The sequence below is a fragment of the Coccinella septempunctata genome, chromosome 2 (genome assembly GCF_907165205.1).
Source record: "Coccinella septempunctata chromosome 2, icCocSept1.1, whole genome shotgun sequence".
Classification (NCBI taxonomy): Eukaryota; Metazoa; Arthropoda; class Insecta; order Coleoptera; family Coccinellidae; genus Coccinella; species Coccinella septempunctata.
This window is the reverse complement of record NC_058190.1, coordinates 1,370,373-1,386,500: the sequence shown is the minus strand read 5'-3', so window position 1 is coordinate 1,386,500 and position 16,128 is coordinate 1,370,373. Positions and strand designations below refer to the sequence as shown.

General features: G+C 37.1%; 1 protein-coding gene across 4 annotated transcripts in view; it reads right to left on the bottom strand.

The window, feature by feature from the left end:
- LOC123306304 (zinc finger autosomal protein-like) overlaps nucleotides 1-16,128 on the bottom strand; it is a 29,248-nt gene that overhangs the window by 5,127 nt on the left and 7,993 nt on the right. The window contains exon 1 of one of the 4 annotated variants that reach the window (XM_044888240.1): nucleotides 375-577. The exons of the other annotated variants lie outside the window; for them this stretch is intronic. Coding sequence (XP_044744175.1) covers nucleotides 375-412 — 38 coding nt within the window. The 5' untranslated portion in view covers nucleotides 413-577. Of the gene's footprint in view, nucleotides 1-374; nucleotides 578-16,128 lie in introns of those variants that run through there. 4 annotated transcript variants of the gene reach the window in all.

Sequence of the window (16,128 nt, the reverse complement as noted above, 5' to 3'; positions counted from 1 at the left end):
TCAGTAGATGATAGGGTCTTCATTGTCCAAAAGTGGATTTTGCGCATGATCTATGATATAACTCCAAGGTCGTCTTGTAGACCAGTTTAATAACAAAATAGTATTCCTACACTGTCTTGTATTTTTATTCTTGAAACTTATTATATGTATATTAGGGAGGAAGAGAAAAGCATCACAAAATAATCATAATTCATAACAACCATACTCGAAGTGGAGGAGTACCGAAAAACACAGGACAATAAGGACAAAAAATTGTTTAACCATTTACCTTGCCTTATTCGATCTCTGAATCTCAGAGAATTCAAGACGACTAATTCAGTTGAGTTAACAAATCAGGCATAATTGAAACAAAATATGTAAATGGAGATACTCACTCATCAGCATCTTCAATAACAATACAATGTTCACCCATATCTATTTTTGGTAGGTGTAGATCTGGATTTAAATGATGAATTATAAAATCGGTAAACACTCTATTTAATTTAAAGTTCTTCAATACTGGTTATACGCTTCCTCCTTTCATTTTGTTGAAAACGATGATTTTTTACGTTGTTTATATCCGTATGATGAGAGGTTAAAAGCATAGACCTAATAGTATCTTCTTCTTCTTCTTCAGGATCCCGATTAGGGATTTTGGGCTCAACCGAGGTTATGTACCCAGTCTCTCATTACTTCCCGCCCCAATACTCGAAAGGGAAGGGATGGGTTTTACACAGTGATACAATTCCAACACTAAAACATACACAAGGGACTTACTCCTTTTGAAATGTTAGTTATAACATATATATGGATTTTTTTTTCCCAACTCAATTGACTACAATTTTATTTTCGAAGCTCTCAAAAATTCTGTAATTGTTTCTATTACCTCTATTGATCGGCTAAATATCACCTCATTCACGTTGATGGGTTGGGCTAGTTTTAAATTAATTAATTTATTATATAGGATATCACAATTTTGACCGTTTAGTTGACAATTAAACAACATGTGTGTGATATTTCCAAGCTCTCCACACTGACAATTCGGATTATTGTTGACTTTGATTTTATGTAAGTGTTCAGGGGTCAGGCAATGATTGGATCTCAATCTCATCATAGTTGTTATTCTCTTTCTAGAAAGTTCAGATCTAAAGAGGAAATATCTTTGTGTGGGGTTTTTATCCCTATGTCGCATGTGCGTATATGTTTTTGCCTTTCTCATTCCTATTTCCTTCCATTCCCTTATCCATTGATGTGTCAATCTATGTTTCAATAGGCATCTAATATCATTTTGCTCTCCTGTATATTTGAGGAATCTGGAATTTTCTTCTCTTCCTTGATTTGCCAATATGTCTGCTCTCTCATTGCCCTCAATTCCTGAATGACCTGGTATCCACACACAGGTGATGTTCAAGTTCATCAAGTATGCTTTATATAGAAATTTTTTTGTATTCACCGATAGTATGTCTAAATTGGATGACATGGTCCACCGGGACAACCTTGTAATCGCACTTATATAGCGAATCCGAGAAAATCACTGTATGTTTCACCTTTCTTTTCAAAATAAAGAGTACGGCCTTACAGATCGCCATCATCTCTGCCGAAAATATTGTCCAATGGCCTTATAGTTAATGTCCAAAGTGTCCGAATATACTCCTATGCCAACTGAATGTGTTTGCGGATCCACAGAAGCGTCCGTATATATACAGTTGTATCCTACGAATTGTTTTTCTTTGATGGTTTTGAACTTTATTTGTGTTGTAGAATTTCTTTCCAATTCCAAAACGACGCAGTTTGCTGGTTGCACATGTTCTGTGTAATTTATTTCAAAAAAGGGTAACGTTTTGGACTTGTATATCCATGTGCAACATTCTGGTATGCTTTCAAAAAGGCTGGTGTGTATACTTCATTCACTTTTATTTTAGCAGTCGGTTGGCCATGGAAATTTGACACATTTCACTCTGTATAGTATGAAAATGTGGGGTTATGAAGCTTGTCAAAACATTTTTGGGTTTTAAATCAACTCTATGTTGCCCGTTCTACGTAAAAGTTTCTGTTATTACGTATTTCATCACAATGTCGAATCTCTTCGGAAAATATGTGACGAACATAATTGAAGTTTATACAAACTGATTGAAAGCATTCCAAATCCAGTTATTTGCATGGAAAATACAAGAGATCAGTATAATATCATAATATGCACTAGCTTGAGGAGAGTTAATGTTCGTTATCTTCTTTGGCTCACATCATTTGTAGATTTCAAAAATATTAACCCGAAGACTAAATGCATATGATGCAGTGGTTGGGAAAGGGTATCTCCCGAAGGAATCAACAGATAATTACAAGAATGTTAAATTCTTCAACAAAAATCATCTTGCATCAATATAAGTAAAAGGAATTGAAGGAAGTTTCAAGTTAAGATGAACTTCACCTTTGAACAAAAATTTCAGATGAATAAACAAATAACAGGCAACTTGCGCGTATTTGTGGCTATTCATCTTAATACATTGATGTAATAATAATTAGGTATTTATTAGTACCTTAAGGCATCTACATTGTATAGGACAAGTCAAATGAAAAATAGAAAAATCCATTTTAGGGAACTTATTCTCCGATGACATTTATCGAATATCCTGTAGTAAACTTTTCGCATTAATTCAGTCAAACATAAAATTCTCAAATGCCACCACTTTTTTGGGTCTCCCAATAGAAGGAAATTCTTAATCATCCTCTTCATTCACAATCTTTCTGATTGTGGAAATATCCAGCTGAAATATAAGTCGTTTAGATTCAGATGAAACATTCTATACATTTTCTTACATTGAATATGTTCGCTACCGTCTGACTTATTGTGGATTTTAGAATATCAGGGTATAACTATTTGAATGAGCGGACCTGAATTCTTAATAGCACTTCCTGAAACCCTGTCTCTTTTTTCAATCACTTTCGGCAGTTTTCGTAATAAAAATTGATATTAGTTGCGGCAACGGCGTTATGACATTAACGACATTTCATGAGTGCCAACCTAACTTCGTTCTAGTTACAAAAACTTGAGAAAATTATTTCATGGCCAACCGACTGCTAAAATAAATTTGAATGAAGTATACCTATTATTCCAAAATCCCCTTAATAATGCTAGTCTCTCTATTTCTTCCAAAATTGGGTTGTTCCGTATCCTGAAGGATTTGCATATAAAGTTTTGTGCCATCTCTATTCTTCTACTCTCCAGGGGAAATTCGCCACTTTCCGCCAAAAGGACATTGATTGGTGTTGATCTCATTAGTCCACATATTGTTCTCAGTGCCGTGTATTGCATTCTATCCAAACTGTTGAGTATCGCCTTAGAACATCCACCATACAAAACTGCTCCAAAATCTAAATATGGTCTAACTAGGGACTTGTATATTGTTAGAAGTACTCTTGGATGAGCTCCCCACCATGTTCTGCACAAACATCTTATCAGGTTGATTCCTCTGAGCGCTTTTGAACACATCATCTCTGTATGTTGTTTCCACGTGAGTGTCCTATCCAAGGTTACTCCCAGATATTTGTGTTCTCTTTTCCATCGAATAGGTATATTATCAACTGTGAGCCACGGTAAATCTGGTATATATTTCTTTGCAAATATCATCGCTGCACTTTTCTCTGTCGATAATGTAAGGCCAGGAATTCGTCCGATCCAAAGTTCTTTGCATCTTTTCATACATGGATCCCAAATCTGAACCTGTGATCATCAGGTATACATCGTCCGCATACTGTCCAACGTCCACATCTTCCTCCGCACATTCTGACATATTCCTCACGTAAAAATTAAACAATGGTGCACTCATTTTCGAACCCTGTATTAAGCCCTTACTAGTTTTCCATGGTCCCAGCATTTTCTCCTGTTTATTGTCTCTTATATACAACTGTCTCTCTTTTAGGATTGCTTCTATTAGCATCACCAGTTTCATTGGTATTCCTGCCTGTATCATGTCTTCTATCAGTATGTTCGTGTTCACATTATCATACGCAGATTTGATATCCAGAAACACAACTATAGTGTATTTTCCCCTGGCGAATGAATTATAGAGACAGGTGATCATATATATATCAGACTGTCATAAATAGATTTGCCCATACGGAACCCGAAAATCAATTTGTTTGATTCTAATAGAGATTCTAGCTTCTTCTCAACTCTGTTTTTAATAAGGGTTTCGATGATTTTAACCAGGCATGGTGCCAAGCCTATTGGTCTAATTCCTGCTATGTCATTGACATTGCGTTCTTGTTTAACAAAGGGTATTATCAGAACTTTCATGATTTCCTGAATTCCAGCTGGGTCTTCCAACAACTCGTTCACAATATCAACTAGTCTTTGCTTGGCTTGGTATGGTAGGTTTCTATAAATAGGGTACGTCAAACCGTTGATGCCAGGCGCTGTGTCTTTACTCATTTTTAAAGCCATATTCACTTCGTGTATACTGAAGGGTTGTGTTTCCATGTCATTTCCAATGGTTCTGATAATTGTCGTATTCTCCTGTATGGGGGCTAGTTTTTCCATTAACTCTACTAAAATTTCGTGGGACGGATGTTCGATATCGGGTGTGTTCTTCCTTTTTCCAAATTTGTGAATTGTCCTCCATGCCTTCTTGCCATCCTTCAATGTTAAATTTTCACTGAATTTTTCAAACGTTGCTATTTTTTTCTTTTTCATTGTGATTTTTACTTTAGCTCTTATTTGATTTGCCAATATGTAATTCTCTCTTGTAGATTCTTTCATATACTTGCGAAAAATTTCTTTTTTCTTTTTTACCATTTCGTTTAGTTCTTCGTCCCACCATATTACTCTATATTTATTGTTGTCCGTCTTTTTTTTAATGGTATAGCCTCCTGAGCGCATTTCTCCACCATGTTTTCAAACTCGTTAATTGTATCCACTGTAAATTCCTCCAAATATGATATCATAATATCACTATACCTACCCCAGTCTGCCTTCCGTGTATTAAATTTTCTGGTGGTCCAAAATTGCTGTTGTATAAAATTTGAATCCGTATCTACGGATATATCTATTGGAAAATGATCACTCAATCCAGGATCATAATTTACCCTCCAAGAGCACTTATTCGCTATGTTTTCCGAACTGAGAGTTATATCAGGTGCACTCTTGTTAATCCCTGGCTTAGTATATCTAGTGGGTGATCCATCATTTAACAAGATGATATTTTTGTTATTTATTAGCATATTTTCTACCACTTTACCATTGTGATTAAACGTGCCCGAACCCCACATGGGACTTTGAGAGTTGAAGTCGCCTAATATTATAAAAGCTCCATCGAATTGACTTATTAAGGTTGTTAACTTGTGCAGGTTCAATTTTTGGTCCGGAGGATTATAAACATTGACTATGTGGATATTTGCCACTTTGATAGCTAGGGTTTGTGATTTTGCTGATAATATGTGTTCGTCTAATTCTACAACCTGGAATTCAATTGAGTCTTTGATTAGAGCTGCTATTCCTCCCCAACCGTCTTTTCTGTCACGTCTTACCATCCTAAACTTCTTCAAATTTATAATGTTCTCTTCTTTGAGAAGGGTCTCTGTCAACATTATTATATCCTGATTGGATTCCGAAATTAATTTGGACAAATCGTTGTAATTTGATCTTAAGGATCTAATATTCCATTGCATAATTTTGAGATTATTGGCCATTTCTGTGATATTATTTATTTTCTTATCTTTATGAGTTATTTGTCATTCATGTCCTTATGTTATTTATAACAGATTTAATAATTTGGTTTCGTCATTATATTCAGTTGTTTTTTTTTTTTAATACTTAAATTAATTCAATATTTTATTGAAAATATAATATATGCTGAGGTATTTCTATATTTTATGTATTAGAGTATATTTATGATAGTATACAATAATTTGTTAATACATTTTTACAAATTTCCATCCAATGAACTATTGTTCATTTCAAAATCTGGATCATAATTTTCTATTTCTTCTGTGTCTTGATTATGTACTAAGGCTGCTGTTTGAACTAGTTTGTAGTCTTGTAGGATATGTATGTTTTTGTTTGTTACTTCTTGATGTATGTTATCTTGGCACTCTTTGTATGTCAATCTTAAATTGCTCTCCTTCGTTCTATCCAATATTTTTCCCTCCTTGAGTGGTTCATGGTCCGTCCAAATATTGTCCTCATTTTCTGTTTGTCTTCTGGTTCTTTCCCATTCCTGAATTGTTTGGCCCTTTTTCTGTGTTGTATCTATAATGCACCTCTTATGCTCCTCATGGTTATATCCTGGTATTTGTGGTTGTGGTCTTTTCCTCTGTGAGTATGTGGTTATACTTCTTATGTTGTTCTCCTGATCAGATTTGTCTTTTTTCTCTTTGAGTTTTTGTGAGTATGTTTGTCTGGTTATAGTTGCCGGTATTTTTGTGTTGTATTCTGTATGGTTTCTACTTCTGTTGTCCTTTGGTAGAACTAGAAATTCTCTTAGGCTTAGATCTAAGCTTCTTCTATTGTTTTTGTATAAATTGTTTGCTTCGTAATATGTGTACTTGTGAACCGCCATAGCTTCTTTAATCTTTTTCTGTCTTCCATATTCCGAACACGTTCTGTCTACCGCTGAATGGTTCTGCATACAATAAATGCAACTAGGTTCCGTTGTTTCACAATCTATTTCATCGTGATTGTTTCCACAATTTCTACACCTTTTATTTTATTTCCTCTACACTGCTTCGCAGTATGGCCGTACTGTAAGCAATTGTAGCATTGTATTACTGGACTTACGTATTGTTCAACGTTTATTATGTTATGAAAAAGTGTTATGTAATTCGGAAGGTTTCTTCCTCTAAATGTGATAACACATGATTTTGATTCTATGTATACTGCTTTATTGTCTCTAATTACCCGTCTTTTCAATCTCCTAACATTTAAAATCTCCGTATTTGCGCTCGCATATTTTATTATTTCCTCTTCCGTGAAATTTGTTGCAATATCTGAGATTACTCCCATACTTGTTACTAAATTCGATGGGATAAATACATCAAAGTCATTTAAATTATTATGTTCGGTAAAGGAATTTGCCTCACTAGCTGTACCAAAATCTATTCCGACTCTATTTCTACCCTTTCTAGAAATATTTTTGATATTGTAATTGAAATCGTTATCTTCAAAGAACAATTTACCTAAAGATAGGGGATCAATGCTACCCACATTGCCTGTTTTAGCCTGAACAAATACAGTTAACGGTCCCTTATCGGATACCGCGTATGTGAATTGTTTGTAAACTTTTTTTGAAGATGTAATTGATTGACTCAATGATTCGATCTGTGATAACAGTTCTTCATCATTATTGTCTATGGCCTGTTTTTTTAATAATTGGATTTCATTATTTAATAATGTGAGATCTGCAAATGATAGATTACTACCGTCTCTCAAGTTTTCAAAGGTTTTTGAGACTTTGGTGTAATTGAATCCTCAATCCGGGGACATATCCTCGGATCTTGGTTACTCATTTTCAACCTCTTATGAAATTACTTTTATATTGCCCCGATCAACAGAAACAATATCTCAAATTTAATATCAAGTCAATTGAGTTTTTTAAAAACTCACCCCACCTCCAAAAACACACAGAAGTTATAGGGAAACACTTAGGGAAAAATTGATAACCTCCCTGTTTGAATCTCTAACCTCTAGTCCGACCTAATAGTATATTATTAGCATAGACATAGAGACATGGAAATACGGTAAAAAAAGTGACGGATAGAAAAACACGTCGGGAATGCAGTTGTCTTTTTCTAGAATTTTGATTGGTCTACACTCACCTCTATGTGAACAAAAAAGAGAAAGGTAATGTCCCGACGAGCTTTTCTCCCTTTCTAATAAATAGCCAATTTCATGCTGGCATTGCTCAGTCCATGTCTCTATGTCTATGATTATTAGAATATTATTAGATCTATGGTTAAGATTCTTTGAGAAAAACCATAGAGAAAAACTATGAAGAGTAGAGAGAAGGAGAACGATCGTCGTCCCCGAAAACGGGGAACGTAGGCTAGGAGTCGCTGCGATCGCTACGTTTATCGATAAGGGGTGGGGATTTTATCGTCAATTTTAAATGAACAGCCTTCATTTTATTTTAGATTATGTGTCATCATGGTTTTTCTGATTATTTTTGAAATACCTTTCTTCAAATCTATATTAAATATGAGTTCTCTGAATTATATGCAATAAAATACAAGTCAAATTACAGAGGGTACTATGTTATCAGCTTTATTCATTCATAATTATTGTTATTATTATTATTATAAAAGATACAGAGTTGAGTATAAAATACTATAGAACTCTTGAAAAAGAAACATAATAAGAATAAGCAATATTCATCCAATGACAAGGGAAAAAACAGAAGAAAAAACAGAAAAATCCCCAATATGTGCTGAAATATCCTAAATAACACTTGTCCTCCAGATGTCGAACCGATTCTTGAAAACATTAACCGTCGGAGCTCCAACAACATGAGGTGTAAGTTGATTCCAACAAGCGAACACCCGATTGCTCAGGAAATGCTGACGGGCTCTCGTATGGAATCTTTCCCGCGCTAGCTTCATGTCATGTCCTCTGCGATGGTTGGTGTTCAGCACAAAGAGATGCGACAGATCCCAGCCGAAAAATCCTTTTAATGCTCTGAACGCCACAATCATGTCCCCACGGATCTTTCGATCCGCGAATGTATCAAGACACATTAAATTCAGACAATTTCCGTAGGTAGGTCTTTGCACTCCATATGGCAACCGTGTGACACGCCGCTGCAAAGATTCGAGCATCTGAGCATCTCGCCGAAGCCATGGATGCTAGACCGGGCCAGCAAACTCTAAAATTGGGCGGATGTAAATCTTATAAAGTGCGGCGACGGTATCTGGATGGCAACCCTTGAAACACTGCTGGATCATGTAAAGTCGTTGTTTTGCTTTATTACAAATATGTAAAATGTGTGGACTCCAGGAAAGGTCACTGTTCACAACGACTCCCAAATCGACTTGGCTCAAACATCCATCTAAGGCACAACCATCAATAAAGTAGGGTCGTCTCGGATTATTGTTGCCCTGATATAAAACACGACACTTGGATATATGCAGAGGGAGCAACCAGTCGGAACACCACCCCACCAGCAAATCCAGATCACTCTGAAGGGTCCGATGACAGTCCGACCTGTTGTACAATTTTATGTCATCTGCGTAAGAAGCGGTGGGGGAGCGCAATAACTGTGGTAGATCGGACACTTATAAAATGAACAAGAGGGGACCGAGAACCGATCCCTGCGGTACACCGCTCAGCACTGGCCTCAAAGGGGATGTCTTGTTACCAACCCTAACCGAAAAGGTACGATCCGACAAAAATGAACTGATGAATCTGAGTAGAGTTCCTCGAATACCAAAGTGTTCCAATTTATGAAGTAGTCTCCTCTTTGGCACTCGGTCAAATGCTCTTGCAAAATCAAGATACAGAACATCCAACGGAATCCCGTCATCCAACGACTTAGTCCAGTCATTCAGGCATGTCAGAAGATTGGTGATAATTGATCTTCCTGTAACGAATCCATGCTGCTGCGGTGGAATAATGGATCCCTGCAATGCGAACTGAAGAACCTGTCCTGACACTATTCTCTCGAGAACCTTCACCACGACAGAGGTGAGACTTATGGGTCTATAGTTTTCAGCCTTAAATTTATCACCCTTCTTGAATATAGGTGTTATCGTCGATTGACGCCATGCTGAAGGTATAGAACCTGAAGACAGCACACGATTCATAATCGAGCTCAGTGGTCCACTAAGGGAAGATGCACACGCTTTGAGCAGAGCTGGCGAAAATCCATCAGGACCTGGTGCAGATGAAACGTCCAATCCAAGAAGAAGTTCCTCCACCATGGAGTCGCTAACTATGATACTCTCCAAGGATTCGGTATTTCTGGGAACTTTGATAACAGGCAATGGACCATCTGGTTCTACCGTGAAGGAGGAAGAAAAAGAGCTGGCAAAAATCCCAGCCGACTCCGACTCATTACTTGCCATGGTACCGTACAGCACATGACGTCCAATGGACGTCCATTTTATATCCAAATGAAGTACAAACGTCCACGGACCTTATATGGAAGTCCAATGGATGTACATTTCTGGACATTTACTGTACGTTCATAAATGGACGTTTTATGGATGTCCATTGTACTTTAAATAAGGATGTTGGACAAACATCCATATACGTCCCCTATTGGACATCCTCTGGATATACAAATCTGGATCTTAATTGTACTATCAGAAATTGTACGTTAGTGTACGTCCATTAAACGTACAATTTTGGATCAACGTGAAATATCCATGAATGTACAGGGTGGGCAAATTTCGATGTTTTAGCACTACAGTTTTTAAACCAGAGGAGATACACAAAATCTGATACCCCATTCTCGTTCTCTTTTTCTGAGAAACTAACAATAGTAGTAGTCATTTTTGGCCACTTTCTTTTGTTTTCGAGTTATAAGCAAAAAGTGGAAAAATGGCGATATCGAAATAAATTTATATCTCCGCTAATATTGATGATAGAGCTCTGAAATTGAAACATTATACAGGCACTTTTTTACGTAGAATCCAGTGGCGTGCTCGCCTTTTTAGCAGGATTTTTAATTACGAAGCTATGACCCAAAGTTATGTTTTTTTAAATGAGAACACTAGTTTTCTGTGCAATTTTTTGAAAGCTTGATTTTTACTGATTTCAAAAATATATAACATCATATGGTTTGTATCAATATAAATAATAGAAAATGGTCAAAAACCTTTTTTTCTCAATATTTCTATGGTTTCAACTTTTGACGAGCACAGAAAAATAGAGTTTTCTATAACAAAAGCAGTCTCCTTCCGGCAATGTTATTTTTTCTATGCTTTTTACGAATTTTCACAAAATTTGAATCAAGATATATTTCATGAATTTTCATAATAATGAAAGGACTTATAGAAGGAGACAGTGGTAATCATACGATGCTTTATGTTCCTCTGCTCATCAAAAGTTGAAACCATAGAAATATTGAGAAAAAAGGTTTTTGACCATTTTCTATTATTTATATTGATACAAACCATATGATGTTATATATTTTTGAAATCAGTAAAAATTAAGCTTTCAAAAAATTGCACAGAAAACTAGTGTTTCCATTTAAAAAAACATAACTTTGGGTCATAGCTTCGTAAATAAAAATCCTGCTGAAAAGGCGAGCACGCCACTGGATTCTACTTGAAAAAGTGCCTGTATAATGTTTCAATTTCAGAGCTCTATCATCAGTATTAGCGGAGATATAAATTTATTTCAATATCGCCATTTTTCCAATTTTTGCTTATAACTCGAAAACAAAAGAAAGTGGCCAAAAATGACTACTACTATTGTTAGTTTCTCAGAAAAAGAGAACGAGAATGGGGTATCAGATTTTGTGTATCTCCTCTGGACCCTCTGGTTTAAAAACTGTAGTGCTAAAACATCGAATTTTGCCCACCCTGTACATTTCTGGACATTAACTGTACTTTCAAAAATGGACGTTTTATGGATGTCCATTGTACTTTAAATGAGGGATGTTGGAAATAACAGGAATGTGTATGCAAAGACATATACCCTTGTATTTGCTGCCATGTCGGTTTCGGCTCTTATTGAGAGTAGGTACATACTGACTGTGTGGAAACCCAGATGTTCCGCCCTCTCATAATTATTCCTTTTTTTACTCTGGAACTTTCGTCCCAAAGATCGAAACATTTATTTTTTGAGTTTCATTTGAGTGACACACAGCGAAATATGTAGAATCAGAACAGAATATCTAAGAGAAACTCATTAATCTGTAATCAGTGGAATTTGAAGTGGACTCGACATATTTAGTAAATTTGTGAATATTTTGGCTTTAGCTTGTTGAACTACATTTGAGGTATATGACACTATAGTGTCTAGTTCTAGTTCCAGTGTGTGGTGCATATATTTGATAGTAAGCCTAGTTGCACACACACCGATTTTGGACGGCCCGGAATAAAATCGGCCGATATTTTATCGGTAGCAGTTGCTAGCACACTAACCGGATTTTTACCGTCCAAACGATCAGCCAACTAAAGTCGACTGAAATGGTCGGTAGAAAACATTGAACTCAAGAAAGAACTCATTCTTGAGTTCAATGGTAAACAATCGGTGCTTCTACAAACGTGTACTTAGTCACGTACGCCACTACATCCCGGTATTGCCGGTATTGGACGGTTGCTCACCGGCATTTTACCGGCACCGATCGGCGGTCGGCGTGTGTGCCAGGTCCCGTTCCCACACGTGGTTCACTATTGGAATTTGGACGACCGATATAAAATCGGCCGTCCAAAATCGGTGTGTGTGCAAGTAGGCTAACGAGGTGAGTCGAAATTTTAATTCTTGAGGGAAGTGGCAAATTTACGTGTAGATAGAAAAATATAATCTAATGGGTAGAAATGTTGAAAGAATCGAATGTTGAATGCTTATGCGAACCACGAATGTTCCTCTCTGTTTCATGTTAATTTGATGATTTCATTAGTTATAATTATATTCATACTATCGTAAAAAATATATTTTTGTCTTTTCACAACCATGAATATCTATTATTTGGTAGGGGGACAGGACAACAATATAAGAATATGAAACGGAATTACGAGAAAACATCCAGAAATTTTATTTTCAATAGATATTATCACCATTCTATTTATAAGTATAGTATGGTGATGTACTGCGATATATGATGTGACAATAGCAAAATTTCAATGACATAAATTTACAGAAACGGCCATACACTCCAGTAAAGGGGACAGGAAGCAGATAGAAGAGGCCATTTCTAAATGAGTTCGAGGAGCCAACGATAGAAAATATATCCTAAGTGTTTCCTATTCAGTGCAGTGGCGGCGCAAGACCTTAATTTGATGTGGGCAAGATACATTTTGCGAGGCCCTCTGGTGACGCCAGAGGACGTTTTCATGAAAAAGCGACTTATAATAAAAAATGAAATTTAAGAAATATAGAATTTTCTACTTTCAGCCTAACTCACTTAACTGAACTAATTAATTATCAAGTCATGGCCCACCTGAGATGCTAGATCATGCTTAGTTAAAAAATTTCAAAATAACTACTGATGACACGTTCAAATGAACGTGCAACAACCTGCGATTGGATCCATGCACAGTGCAAGATTGTGCTGAACCCGGTCAATCGTTTACATGGTCGCGCGTAATTAATTACGCGTAAACGGTTGCCGGAGTCGCGCGATCTTTTGAACTAGGCCTCAGTGTATTTATTAGGCTTAGTTCAGATGATAGTGCGTAAACGCGCGATCCACAAACCGCGCGACTAAAGATACAGAGGAGTCATATACAAATTTTCATATGGTCGCGCGACATCGTGCGTAGACTCCTCTGTATCTTAAGGCTTAGTTCAGATGCTTCGAAACAGAAACCGGACTACTAAAGATACAGAGGAGTCAAATATAAATGTTCATATGCGCGTAGACTCCTCTGTATCTTAAGGCTTAGTTCAGATGATTCGAATCAGAAACCGGACTTCTAAAGATACAAAGGAGTCTACGCGCATATGAACATTTATATTTGACTCCTCTGTATCTTTAGTAGTCCGGTTTCTGTTTCGAAGCATCTGAACTAAGCCTTAAGATACAGAGGAGTCTACGCGCGATGTCGCGCGACCATATGAAAATTTGTATATGACTCCTCTGTATCTTTAGTCGCGCGGTTTGTGCATCGCGCGGTTTGTGGATCGCGCGTTTACGCGCTATCATCTGAACTAAGCCTTATTCAGTTATGTGCATTCAGTATAGGTCCTTTCGTTTGCATAAAAAGTATAGCACTTTTCTACACTCGATTTTAGTATTCGTTCGCTGATTGGATATACACCAGTGTAGTTTATCTACACCTCCTTTTGACTAGGCGCGATCCACAAACCGCGCGATGCACAAACCGCGCGACTAAAGATACAGAGGAGTCATATACAAATTTTCATATGGTCGCGCGACATCGCGTGTAGTTTATCTACACCTCAGAGGAGGTGTAGTTTATCTACACCTCCTTTCGACTAGGTGTAGATAAAATACACCTCCTCTACACTGGTGTATATCCAATCGGCAAACGAATACTAAAATCGAGTGTAGAAAAGTGCTATACTTTTTATGCAAACGTCACTCGGGCGAAAATTATTCGCTTCGAGCGAAATTTCGCACTACCTAAAACAACGCGCAATTCATGCAGAGCGAAGTTGTCGCGTGTAGAGACCTTTGATGCGCTGATGAAAACCAACAGACCACTGACTCGCAGTGAGGGCCCTAGCCCGGCAATTACTCGGTACCAAAAATTATAATCTTTGCTCGTTATCTCTACACTTGGCGCTTTTTAAAAAGTCGGTCTATTTCATAGAGTTTCTTGAGTGAATGTAGGTATATGTTAATCGCTGTTTTCATGTTAGAACATTCTTTTCCTTTTGGCTACTCCTTCCTTTCTGAAGTAATTTTGAAGATCAAAACGGTTCTCTCCTTAATCAACTCTTCGACTCTAGTCGATATTCTTTGATACTGTTAGAAAATGTTCGCAAATGTTGTAAAGTAAAGGAACTTTTAAATTAACTTGTTTAGATTGCTACAGGAATATGTCTCATACCAAACATGTTGGTGGAACTCGAAAATGAATATACCCAAAACCCTCAGATTTAAACACGTTCACTGTTTTTATTGCATAAACCTGATCCGAGGGGCTCTTCGGCCCACGAGGCTCCTCAAGCCGCGAGGCCGTAGGCCGTCGCCCACGTCGCCTACGCCTTCCGCCGCCACTGATTCAGTGTATATATATATACCTATATATCTGCTTCTTTGTTATTCATTTTTTTATAGTTTAGTTTTTTTTGCTTAGGGGCAGTAGTCCAATGTTCGAATTATACTTACTTGTTATTTATTTTATTTTAATTTTTCACATAAAGATGTGGAACATTTTCAGGCATTTCATTTTTCAATAATCCCAATTTCCTTATAATTATCAATAAATATATGTATTAATAGGTGGGATTTTAAAATACCTTTTTCGAATCAAACTTAAAAAATGCTAATCCCAATAAAATGGGCATTTGAGACTCGCAAATAACGTTCACTTATGTACAATGAATGGTCCAAAAAATGTCCGAACCTCACTGAATTTAACATCCTATGGACGTACATACAGAACGTACAATGGACGAACATACAGGTACGTTCATTGTACATCCGAACCTCACTGGATTTAACATCCTATGGACATACTTACAGGATGTACAATGGACGTACCTGTATGTTCGTCCATTGTACATCCTGTATGTACGTCCAATGTACATCCTATATGTACGTCCACTGGACATCCTGTATGTACGTCCATTGTATATCTTGTATGTACGTCCAATGTATATCCTGTATGTACGTCCATTGTACATCCTGTATGTACGTCTAATGTACATCCTGCATGTACGTCCAATGTACATCCTGTCTGTACATCCATTGTACATCCTATATGTACGTCCATAGGATGTCAAATCCAGTGAGGGTCGGACGTTTTCTGGACCAAACATTGTACATAACTGGACGTACGATGGATGTCCGTCATGTCCATTTTGTACGTCCAATGGACATTCAATGGATATACATGTGCTGTGTGTTCATCAGCGACTACAGGGATCGAGACTTTGCTGTTTAACTTAGATCGCATATATTTGAAAAACTTCGCTCTATTTTCCGGCTTGATCAGATTCTGTTCATAGGTCTTTCTGGCTTGTTTAAGTGCGGCTGAGAGGTACTCGGAGAATTTTCTATGGCGCAAAAAGTCCCGTGTCGAACGACTCCTACGGAATCTCTGCCAGAGACTCTTCTTTGTGCGGATGTCATTATACAAACTACTAGTGATCCATGGCTTAGTAGGACTCTGTTTAACTATTCTTACTCGGGTGTTAGCTTGAAGAATCTGCGTCAGAGTCTCAGAAAATCGATTCCAGGCTACCTCAACATCAGGTACATCGAGCAACGAGTTCCAGTTGATAGCAGAAAGCGAAGCATTCATCCCCTCGTAATCGACCGATTTTATCACCTTGCTCACAGTTCTTGGGCGCTTGGA